Below are 13,202 nucleotides of genomic sequence, written 5' to 3' on the forward strand. Positions count from 1 at the left end.
CTTGTGCATCAAGTTTCTTTTCTATGCCAAGTCTATTTCTATGGAGGACATATTGTCATGTTCTGAAAGATTCAAAGGTTAATGGCATACACCATCATCCATACGGTGTCCTACCTTACTAGAACGCTACAAGGTTCTGTAGGAATGGTCTTTGGAAGACCCATTATTCAACATAAACTCATCTCAAGATTCAACATGAACATACAATGTTGATGGTGGAGAAAACAGTACTCGAAGTTCTAAATAAGTATCAGAAGGCAGATTCAAGCATGATGATAGGTATAATCAAAGAACCTGCCAAATATGACACTCCTTTTGTCCCTTTATAATAAGGTGTTATTTAGGGTTTGCCATTCTGGGTCATAATTATGAGAAAAGTTAGCAACATTGTCCTTTTGCCTTAGAATTTTTGCACAGTTTTGCTAACCTACGATACCTTCAAAAGACAAATTATTAGGGTAAAACACTTTTAAAAATGTTATTTCAGTCTGCTGATTTTTGCACTAATTTAAACTTCTATTAATAAATTCTCTCCTTTCTTAGGATAGTGACAATCTATGGTGGGATGCCTTTGCTACTGAGTTTTTTGAAGAGGATGCCACTTTAACTCTTTCATTCTGCTTAGAAGATGGACCAAAGCGATACAGTAAGAGCTTTCTGTTTGTAGTTTTATAATGTGCTAATGTAAAGCATCAATCGTTTGTAATTAAATGAATGGAAAAGTAGAAATACCATTACCTAAATATTTTATAATTGTCAGATCACAAAAGCGCTCTCATTTTTTCCTGTAAGATAGCATGCTTACAGACGGAACCTAAACATCCACTTGACTTATTTTACTATTGACTGAATTTACTTTCACTAGTGCTTACGAGTTATACTGTATTATTGTTGCCATATTTGTTTTATCATTACTATGTTGAATTGCTTACCATATATTATATGACCCAGATTTACCATTATACATTGAATTATGTTTCACCTTGACTTACGTTTACCATAACGAATATCCTTGTCAATTGGTAGAAGATGGAAAAATTAACATCTGCAAAATGTATTCACACGTTAAACAATTAAGCAAAATTGTGAATATTTTTATGGATTATCAGTTGGAAAAAGTTAATTTGAAGAGTAACAATGTCTTATAATTCTTTTTATATGCTTTGCTTGCAATGATTGCCCCTGCAATTCAAATAGTAATACTTTGGAAAGCTAGTATACCTTCACCGGCATCCACCTTCAGGCATGGTATCTTCTGGGTTCAATGCAGTGGGTTCAAATCAAATGTATTTGTCATGGACATAAATTTGTTGTGCTATTGCTCTCCCAAATGCAATGTGAAGAGTCATATCACTGTCACAGTCACATGATAGGGAGAGGGCCACTGTGTGGAGAAGAAGATGAGGCAGTAGTATACCCAAAGACCTGAGGGGGCAAAATTTTGGCAACACAGAACAGTGTGACATGGGGAAGTGCAACTGGGGTGGGATATGAGTGAAATGGCTAACAAAGATGGAGCATGACTACTTAGAAAGGAAGAGTTGAAGCAGAGTGGAAAATAGATGCTTTGGTTAGGGGATGGAAATCCAGAATGAAAGTGAGATGAGGTAGGGAAAAAGAACACTATTGGTTGACATTTCTGGAAAACGCATTGGGGGAGAAATAGATAGGGATGTGTGGATGAGGGACAATTGGCAACAATCAGTGGTAAGGATGACACTCCTCTGAGAGATGGACAATGAACGGTGTTAAAAGATCAGGATGACTGTGAAGAAAAAAAGGGAAATTGTACGTTTTATCCTGTGAACTGAAAATCTATGTGTTTCTTGCTGCAGCAAGACCAATCAATGACATCTAAACGTTTCCTTCTATAACAAATATACTTCAGACCTAGAGAAGCACACATGCTCACCAAGGAACTCACAGATGCCTCCAAAACATGGTGGACACAGAAGACAGGGAAAAGTCAAGAACAGCAGCTCCAACAGCAGAGACAAGCATTGATTACCTGAAACCCATAATGTTAATGAATTGTATATTAATAGGCTTGAAAGAGGCACACATCTGTCAGGACATTCTTATATTTCAGTTTGGCTGCAAAGCTTTAAGAACCAAGTATATAAAAGAAAAATATTGCCCCTAAAGACACATTCTTTATATATGAATTAGTAAACTAGTGAATTGAATATTAATAAAGTTGTTTCCTCTTTTGATCCCAATAGAGCGCAATTAAATGGCAATAGCTGTTGACTTGCTAGTTAATGATAGGTACCCTATTTACACAGAAATGTAGTTATTCTGCTCTGGCCACATTTCCAAATATTTAATAGAGACTTAGATTAGAAGGAAATGGCTGGTGTGGCAGTGATGAATAATGTGATGAGAGATATCATGAACACTATGCATGTTCCATTGCCTGAGAATGTTTGTGTCATTACCAACTACATTGTACTTACGTGTACTTACAGGAATAGATGACTGAAGTCAGGATTGATTATCTCAGACAGTAATTCTGTTTCTCCCTTGCATGTGGCTTCCAGTCACTATGATTTGTTTCCACCCCAGATCTATTTTCATTACTTGCCCCAATTTTCCATTCAATGGCAAGTAAATTACATTTTCATAATATTTGTGTTCTAAATGTTCACCTTTCAATATTATTTCATGATGCTTTTCTCAAACTGAGAGAAATGCCGACAATACAAATTGTGGCCAGAGGCATGAGCATGTCTTTTACACTGTTGCTCAGCAATGACCCAGGGGCATTAAATCTGCTCTTTCGGCTGCTCCTACTAAGCCAGCTTCCATAATATGATAAGGGCGACCATATCTGTAAAGGACAGTAGGCCCTGTGCACAGTGCATGCATAACATTGGCAGCCGAGCGCGCAGCCAAGGTCAAGAGTGCAGCACCTCTGTGCAACACAAGCACCAGAGAAGACTGGGCTGGGCTCCCTCCCTAGCTGTCCTCCTATGTGTACTATCAATAGTTAGAATTTCATGATACAACAAATCAATAGAAGCAAAAGATACTGTACCCTATCCCATTGTTTGTCCATATGCTTTAGTAGCTCGACCTGAGACTACATATGATTGAAAGGAAAACGTCAATGCTGAAACTGATATGGGTGGAATAAAAGAAACAATACCGTGCACCCTCCTATTTACCACAATCTTGCCCTTATGAGAGCCCTTCTGAATCTACTAGAACTGCTTACAGAAATATTGTTGGCCAATAACTTGGCCCCACCTTGCTTAAATAAATTGTAATCTTTTGGATCGATGAGAGAAATAAAGATGATAAGTGGCATCTTACTAAATGCTGTTTGGGAAAGAGTCAATGCTATTTCTGAGATCCCCCTTCGCAAATTGAATGACCCATTAAACAAGATGTCAAATTATACCATGGCTACAGATGTTGACAATGATTTGTGGCTTCAAATAGGACTTTGGCCCAGGAGTCACAATCATCGGCTTTCCAGTGAATGTTTCTGTGGCTCCTCAAAACCCTTCAAGTCCTTCTCAGTTACAAGGGAATGATAAATATGTCATGGGAGGTCAACCTGATTGGATGATGTTGGCAATTCATCCAAAGCATGTGATTTGCTACCGTACAACAAGTGGTTTGATGGATTTTACAAATGCTACAGACTTAATTACAAATGTTCTGAATACCTTGACCAGAACAATAGCTGATCTAACTCACAGGCTCTAACTTTCGTTGTTTCACTTATTTTTCCTGTTTTCTGGTTTTATGTTAGTGGTAAACACAAGTATTGTTTCAGCCATCATACTGCTACTCCCTTCCATACAGAGAAATGAACAACTCAAAGCATTCTGTCTGATACCGGACAAGACGCTGCCATCGGAGATGCAAAGCAGTGAACAGTTAGAGAAGGGAGGAGTGTGCAGTGCATAAGTAATCCTATGATATTTTCTTGTCTTAGATTTTAAGACGCGATCATGGGCAAAAGGAACCAAGAGCTAAATCTAGGAACAGTGTGCTAAAAAGGGAGAGGAAGACAAGGCAATGGAGGGAAGTGTGTGGGGGATAACAGTGTCTGTAATGTGTGAAATTATTAGGTAAGAACACGATCTAACATCTGCCATCAGACCACCAGATAGTTTACTGAAAGAAGACCATATAACTCAAGAATGTTTCCACATTGACTTGATGATGGGTTCCTTTGTTCATAGTAATTCGTCAAAGTAAGGTACCCATTTAAAACCTGTGATCATTCCAAATTCTTATAGGAAGACAGCATGTATAGCATATGATGTTGAGGAGTATGTTAAGCTCGCTGTAGGATACAATACTCAGATGTTGGATTTAGCCTTCTGTAACATCATGTATCCACCAATAATTAATATGAAAGTTTGGCTCCTTGAAGTAAAAACCTCCAGAGATAAGGACGGATGAGGTTCACATACGAAGGGAATAATCACACTGGTGAAGTGTGTTGAAATGTCCCCCTGGTTGATTCTGATCAAGATATGGGGGATGATGATTGCTTGAATGCATGATTTCAAATAAGATGTAGATCTTGCAAGCATATCAACTGCCCTTGGCGGCATCGGTTACACCTGTTTATGGAGAATGTGTTGCGCCAGGAATTACTGTGAGGCATTAATAACATAACTCACTGATTTTCCAGTCTGAGGTACAGTTAGTTTCTATAGTTGCCAGAGTATCAGAGGCTCTATAGGGATATTGATGAAGCACTGGATTAAGGTTAAAGATGTGGTGGTTGGAAAACAGTCAAAGTCTTGTTTGTGGAACATTATTCATAGGAAAGAGAAATACCATCTCACGCATTTTACTAAGCTAAAACTACAATAATGTAGTGTCAAATATGTGTATGGTTAGAATGGTAATTGTAGGTCAATTTATACCTAGAATTGTTAATAAGGTACTTCCATATGTAAAGCTAATCTTGGATAGTGCATCCCCTGCAGAATGATTTCTAGAAGAATGTACGTTTTATGTAACGTCTACATGGCCCCCCTCGCACAAGTGGCCCGCCAGCACAACCTCAACATCATCTCCTACGCCGGAGACACCCAGCTCATCCTCTCCCTCACCAAGGACCCTCACACCGCCAAAACCAACCTCCACGAGGGAATGGAGGTCATCGCCGAATGGATGAGAAACAGCCGTCTGAAGCTGAACTCGGACATGACGGAGGTACTCATCCTCGGACCCACCCGCTCAGCCTGGGACGACTCCTGGTGGCCGACCACACTGGGAACAGCACCAACACCCACCGACCATGCATGCAGCTTGGGATTCATCCTCAACACCTCCCTCTCCATGTCTAAACAGGTCAGAGCCGTCTCCTCCTCCTGCTACAACACTCTCCGCATGTTCTGCAGGATCCCGACCGAAACAAAAAGAACGGTGACACAGGCCCTCGTCAGCAGCAGACTGGACTATGGCAACGCACTCTATGTAGGAATCCCAGCCAAACACCTACGACGACTACAAAGCATCCAAAACGCCTCCGCCCGATTGATCATCAACGTCCCCCGCCACAGCCACATCACGCCCCACCTGAGAGACCTACACTGGCTCCCCGTCGTCAAGAGGATCGCCTTCAAGCTCCTCATCCACGCACACAAAGCACTCCACAACGCCGGACCAGCCTACCTTAACAGCAGACTCAGCTTCTACACCCCCACCTGCCAGCTCCGCTCGGTTCCGCCAGCCTCTCCTCGCCGCTGTCCCCTGCATCCAACGACAACCTCCGGTGGCAGATCCTTCTCCTACCTCACCGCCAAGACCTGGAACACCCTCCCTACCCACCTACAGCAGACCCAGGACCTGCTCGTCTTCAGAAGACTCATCAAGACCTGGCTCTTCGAGCAGTAGCGGCACCCCTCACCTCAGCGCCTATAGACCCTCACGGGTAAGTAGCGTACTTTACAAGTACTTTGATTAATTGATTGATTGACGGATTGATTGATTGAAGGTGCAATAGAAAGTTGCATTCCCTGGTAAAAAGTAAAGAAAGTGCAACCAGTAGACACAGTTCCATGAAGAATGCCACAATGCGAGGCAGTATATATTGGCAGACTTGGCTGACCTAAGTAAGTGGAGCTCTTGGACTGGTTCATAATCAGTTGAAAATTATCCATGGAAAGACCAATTTACAAAGTCATTTAACCGCCATGAACATGTCCACAAATTATGTCATTTATGGCTGACAACTATCAACAGAAGGACACCTATTTTGAATGTGGCTTCTCACCAATAAGCCACACCCAATCACTGCACACCCACCTGGGAGGCAAATATACCACTGCACCTTTGAATAATATACACTTTTGAGCATGACTTTCCACCTCTGGCATAGCAATACTTCAACACAAAACAAACAGCACCTTTTTAAAATGAGTTTTATTTAACAAAATGCAAAGACTCTATCACTTTTAGAATAAAGCTTCGGGTTTATTACATAATACTCTCTAAACAAAGGCTGTGTCAGATACCAAATGCATAAGATTCAAATATATGTATAAAACTTATAATCTAAAGGCATGAATCAATGACGGAGCAAACAATAATACTGATTAATAAACAAGCAATAACTGATATAAGATAAGATACACTGGACGTCCTGAAAGAGATCAGAAATATATACATATATATATACGAGCAAGGCAGAATTTCAACGTTTGCTCGCAAGTACGACGCCCCTAGGAGAGATCTGAGGAGACGCAGATTACAGCAGCAGACAGCAGTCCCAGAAACCTCAGAATCAGTAGTCTCTGGGGCAGAACATTCGGATGGTGAGACAAGAGCAGTGGCAGGAGTGAGCACACCAACACCTCCCCATTTTCACAAGGAATTCGTTCTAATCAGGAAATTGTGGTTAAGAGGAGGGAAGGGAAGACCGTCTGAAACAGCCACAGGCGCACCAGGAGAGGTGGGGGGCACGCACCCAAAAAGAGGTGCGGGCAGCTTCAGCAAATCGAATGCGCAAGGGACCAATACCGAAAATGTAACCATCATTAATTTGACTGACACCCTCTGAGACATCCGTCTTACAATTTGGGCTAACTTTTTGCCCAACAAGTAATTTTGAATTTGTACAGACACGCATAGATATTTTCAAACTGGTGCGTAATATCAAACTGTACAAGTTTTTAAAATCGAAAGACATCAGCTCACACGGTATCCCCCGAATACCAGGACCTAACCCAATAAATGAAAATGAATTGGAGTTACTTGCGATCCTGGAAGATCTCAATGTGGAAGGTGTGAAAGTAAGCCAAGAGGAATCAGACATAACTAACCTTAGAATAACCACCAGTACATCTCAGAAAAGAACGGCAAGTCCATTCAAACCTGTCTCAAAATTTGTCCCACCAACTACTATGGACACTATTGATGTTTTCCACGAAAAGGTCATGCTTGATCTCCGGAAATTGAGGGAAAATCCAGCAGGGGAAAATAGACCTACGTGGAATTTGACATGTGATCAAAGGAAAGCAATAAGAGATTTGGAAGACGATAAGAGCATTATAATAAAACCCTCTGATAAGGGTGGCAATGTGGTCCTACAAACTCGTAATAGCTATTGTAATGAAGCTCTTCTTCAACTTAGCAACCGAGATAATTATGCACCCATTACAATGAAGGAGTACTTGGAAAGTATCACACAGTACAAATCACTGACGCGTAAATGGCACGAGAAAGGCATGCTGTCTTTGGAGGAATTTAAATTTCTACAAGTTCCCAATCCTAGGATACCCACCTTCTACCACCTGCCAAAGGTGCACAAAGAAAGCGCCAGGACGTCCCATAATTTCATCTATTGGGGGTCTTTTGGAGAACATGTCAAGGTTTATAGACTTCTATCTCTTTACCTTTGTGGAGGAACTGTCCTCCTATACTAGAGACACAAAGGATTTCCTCCGATATGTGGAATGAAGCCCATGGGAATCGGACTTCCTGATGGTAACATTGGATGTAGCCAGTCTATATACAAGTATCTCACATAAACAAAGCATAGATGCGATTAGCCAGATTTTGTAACAAAGACCACCGGAATACAGAGAACATAGTGAGATGTTAATTGATTTTCTTCGTTTCTGCCTGTTCAATATTATTTTTATTTTTCAGAACCAGACCTATCGACAAAAGCGGGGGACGGCCATGGGAGCCTGCTTCGCGCCCAACTACGCAAATTTATTTGTCGGCTGGTGGGAGAAGCGGGCGACATCGTCGGACTCCTGCGACCATTGGGTCGACAAAACCATAATTTGGAGGCGCTACATTGATGACCTCTTTCTTGTTTGGCGAGGTAGTAGAGAGTCAGTCGAGGAATACATCAAACATCTTAACAGTAACAACTTAAACCTGAAATTATCTGGTGAGATCAGCAATACCGAGGTCAACTACCTAGATGTCAGAGTATTTATAGCAGATGGCAGGATACAGACAGCACTCTTTAGGAAGCCAACTGCAGGCAATTCAGTGCTCCACGCACGAAGTAGCCACCCCACAAGTCTTTAGAACAGCATCCCTTATGGGGAACTTTTGCGCATCAAACGCAATAGTTCCAGGTCTGAAGATTACAAGGAGGCAGGGACAGCTTGTCTCAACAGATTCAGGGAGCGTGGCTATAAAGAAAGGGTCCTGAGTGAAGCATGGAAGAAAGCCCAGGCTAAGAGTAGAACGGATCTGATCAATGAAACTCCTAAAGAGAAAAGTGCAGGTACTAACAATCTCAGGCTTATCACTAATTTTTCCAATGCGGCAAAGAGCCTTAAGAGAATTATATATTCCAACTGGAATATATTAAAATCCGATCCAATTATTGGTCGTGATATTCCAGCACACCCTTCTGTAACATTCCGCAAGACCAGATCACTTAAGGACCACCTAGTGCAGAGCCATTTAGCCCTGTTGCCCGAGGTATACAGGGTATAAGTGGTTTTTATCCCTGCAATAAATGCAAGGCTTGTTCAGATAGCAAGAAAATCACATGCTATTCCGTACCAGGCAGGAGTGATCCGATAGCCATAAAGAAATTCATGAACTGTCTGACACCCTTCGTAGTTTACTGCCTCATTTGCCCGTGCAGCCTTAGATATGTAGGGAGTACAATCCACCCAGCAAAAATCCGCATTTTGGAACATCAAAGGGCGATACAAAATAATGACAGTAACTACCCGGTAGCGCGTCATTTCTTACTCACCACAATAGCCATCGCAAACTTTTGAGCTACTTCTGTCAAGATCATGTAGCACAAGACTCCAGAGGTTGAAACAGAGAGAAATGCCTTAGTAGACGTGAGTCTCGTTACATTATTAATTTGGCAACAAAAACGCCTTTGGGACTTAACATGGGGGAGGAATTGAGAGTACACCTGTAAATATTGTATATAATATCTGTTTGAATTAATTTTTCTTTTTCTTTTTTGAGTGTTGAGATTACTAGTGGAAACTCAGGCCATATGCGAAGATTTCAAATTCTAAGTTTAAGTGTGCCTTATATGTATGCCTGTAGTAATCCATCTCTAATGAATTCAGTATAGTTTGAATCGGAGATGCAAGTAATCATGCTGCCAATTCAATTTCTGAATTTTATTTTGTTGCGTAATTTAATTTTGTTCTATCATTCGTGTTGCCTGACACCGTGATGGCGTCCACAAGGGACAGTACCACGAGTTTTCATGTTGTAGTCTCTGTTTATAATGTGTAGCGTCTTGGCGGCCGCCTTACACTGACGAAGGCGTACTGCCGAAACGCGTCTTGCTTTTCATTTCTTGTGTGCAAAATAAATCCGATCCGGATTTAAACCCCTCGTGAGTGAGAATCCTTTTTTGGTGGAGCTCAGCATATATATATATATATATATATATATATATATATATATATATATATATATATATATATATATATATATATATATATATATATATATATATATATATATATATATATATATACATATGTATATATTACCCACTGGCGGTCGCCAGTAGGTATATACAGTTAGGACCTAGTTACCATAGGAAATTCTGAACATTCTATTGGGAATAATTTTGGTGCCGATTGAGGGATCTGCCTGTAATTTTCCTTAAATTTGCCTCGCTGCGCTCCGCTTATTCCCTGAAAGTTTCGGGGGGATTCGTCAAGCGGGGGCCGAGAAAATAGGGGGGTCCCAAAACATGTTTTCCCCATGTTAATTTCCATAGGGACCTTTAGACATGGCTACAGCCCGAACGGCTGAATGGAAATAAACCAAACGTTGCAAAATGATAGGGCCTGGTATGCAGATGTGCCTTTGCTATGTTTGGTAAAAATCCCTTAAGTAGTTCTTGAGAAATTGAATTTGAAATTTTACAAATGGCATTTTCTAGGGGACCTTTAGACACGGCTACAGCCCGAACGGCTGAACGGAATTACACCAAACTTGGCAAAATGGTAGGGACAGGTATGCAGTAGTGCCTTTTCTATATTTGGTGAAAATCCCTCCAGTAGTTGTTGAGAAAATTGAATTTGAGCAAATTATTTATCTATATGCGCTCACCGTACGTACACCGTACGCGTACGGTACGCGCACGGTACGCGTACGTGCGCGTACCCTTACATGTGCGAGCGAGTTTCTGATTGGCTGGCAGTCGACTGTCAACATTCCAAACTAGGAAGTGTTGGCCACCATCTTGTTTTTCAGGAGAACTGAGGCACAATAGAGCCCAAAACAAGAGTGGAAAGCACGAAAAGGGGGCAGGGTAGAGACCCCCCAACCCTCTAACCCTTCTCAGGGGGTCCCAAAAGGACCCCCAAGGGCAAAAAAAAACTATAAAAAAAATAAATCGTGGGGTACGCGCACCATACGCGTGATGGGGACAAATCAAAGTTTGGTCTCTCGGGGTAACTTTTAAGGCTTCCTTTAGCTCTCTAGCAGCCCTAGAGCAGCAAGAATCAAACCATCTGGGATCCCGCGACACCGTCCTATGGGTGAGTGCGCATAACAGAGCCCCAACCTTGCTGATAATACCCTCAAAGGCCTCAAGAACTCCCCCCGGTAGGGGGCAAGGAGACACACAAGATGCAATTTCAGGTGCACAGACCACTTTTACCTTGGCATAAAATAAATCCGGCGAGACCTGAGACAACTTTAAACAGTGCCTGCTATCTGTGAGTCTCAACATGCCCGGTGCTGTCAAACAGCCCAATAAAACACTCTTCAAGAAAGAACGTCAGTAAAACAAATCAAAGACATTCAAAATAAACTTTCTTGAGCTAGACTTGAGCCATTAGTAAAGGTTTACAAAAAAAAAATTCGGTCTTCAACTTTTTACACACTTCTGGTAATTAGAGTTTTCAACTGTAAACATAAAGCACAAGATTAATGGAAATGATGGAACTGATGTTTCAGTTCTAATACATCACTGAATTGGGGTTTCAAGTTTAAGGAGCCAATTATTGGAATGGACTTCAAATGGTCATCAGATACATTTACTCGATATTTGGACTTTACATACTTCATTTTGAAAATGTTTGTTCACACACGTACGGATATACACACTCACAAATAAATAGGTTCAAATTTGGAAACTGCTCGGGCTGCAAAGATTTATAAAATTGTATCAGATTTCCTTCTTTACACTTGTCTTTCAGCATGTCATTTGATCGGAGAACAATAATTTCTAACTGAACCTGGCTTGGGAGTGTTTAAACATTGCGGTCAAATGAATTTTGAAACAGCTTTATTTCATCTATCTTCCCATTAGGATCAGAAAATTGTTCCTGAAATTGTATTTGCAAGTTTTTTTTATAATTTTTGTTGCTAATGAAGAAGGAAATTGACTATCATCAAGAAATGTTTCACAATATGGGAAATGAACCAAATTATGAACTTTCACCTGTTCTTCTAATAGCATCCGTTTTGTCCTGAATGACTTGACATGTGTAAATAGATAAGGAATTATTTCACCTTACAAATTCAAATGATTCATATTGGCTGTCAAGTCTGCAAAAAAGGCCAATTTCCAAAGCCAATCAGTGTTTGATAAAATTGGTTCATGATGATTCTTCTCTGTGAGAAATACATCGATTTACTCTCTGAGCAGAAAGAACATTGATTAAGCTTTGCCACAACTAAGCCATCAAACTGCTTTAAAATAAGACAGGTCAACAAATGTAGAATCAGTTTCTTCCAGAAAATCATGAAACTGCCTATGAATCAGCCCATGAGATCGAATGAAATTCACAGTTGAAAGAACAGTTTTCAGAAGGCAAGACATATCCACATATTTTCCACACAATGCTTGTTGATGGCTAATGCAATGCAGACACATGGGCTTTGAGAATCCATCAACCCCCCAAGCTTTTGTGATTTGTCCAACAAAACCTTACTTCACCCCAGACATGTTCCAGAAATGTTCTTTCCTCCATCAGTTGCCACGCATTGCAGTTTATTCCACTGCAGGGTATATTCTAACACAGTTTTTTGCAAAGGTCTTCTCCAGTTACTGTACTTGGCATGCTATGCACTGATGGTAATTCTTGTATGACATTAAATTCACTGTCCACGCCACAGATGAATACTAGGACTTGTGATGTGTAACACACATCAGTCGATTCATCAAGTGCGAGAGAATAGAACTGAAAATGTCTTGCTTTGTCTGCAATTTGATGAACTATATTGCTTCCTATAACCTCAATTCTACTATATGTTTGATGAGATTTGTTTTTTCTGAGCATAACCCTTTAACTCCTTCCATCATACACTCTTTTATGAGATCTCCATCAGTGAATGGCTTTCCTCTTTTAGCCAACGCATTAGCTACTTTGTAACTGACCCTGGTTACACCTTCATTTTCACTTCTCTTCTGCATAAAAACAGCTTGTTGGGAATGCAAACTGCATTGCATATATTTTAATTTTTCTAAATGCTGTATTCCTGTGAATTGGGAATAACTTCAGTCATGTTTGGTCCCATAGTTATGCCGCACATTGTACTCCTTCAAAACTGCAACAGTTTTGTTCCATATGAGACACAATGCTTTGATCAACTACTTGTACAAACAAGTACTTTACAACATATTCTTTATTAAACAGGCAGTGCTGGCTATCCACATGTATTTTCCTCCATATCTGAAGCCACTTATACAGGGTGAAGGTAAGCGGCACATGGCACACTGTCTCTGTAAAATAAAAGAGTCTCCCTTTTTTTTTTTCCTCGCT

At 40.7% G+C, this 13,202-nt stretch overlaps 1 protein-coding gene across 2 annotated transcripts in view; it reads left to right on the forward strand.

The window, feature by feature from the left end:
- LDB2 (LIM domain binding 2) overlaps positions 1-13,202 on the forward strand; it is a 1,197,779-nt gene that overhangs the window by 471,613 nt on the left and 712,964 nt on the right. For both annotated transcript variants that reach the window (XM_086964513.1, XM_086964515.1), the window contains exon 2: positions 544-646. In XM_086964513.1, the coding sequence (XP_086820639.1) occupies positions 544-646 (103 nt within the window). The remainder of the gene's footprint in view (positions 1-543; positions 647-13,202) is intronic.

The sequence above is a fragment of the Lissotriton vulgaris genome, chromosome 3_2, assembly GCF_964263255.1.
Source record: "Lissotriton vulgaris chromosome 3_2, aLisVul1.2, whole genome shotgun sequence".
Lineage (NCBI taxonomy): Eukaryota > Metazoa > Chordata > Amphibia > Caudata > Salamandridae > Lissotriton > Lissotriton vulgaris.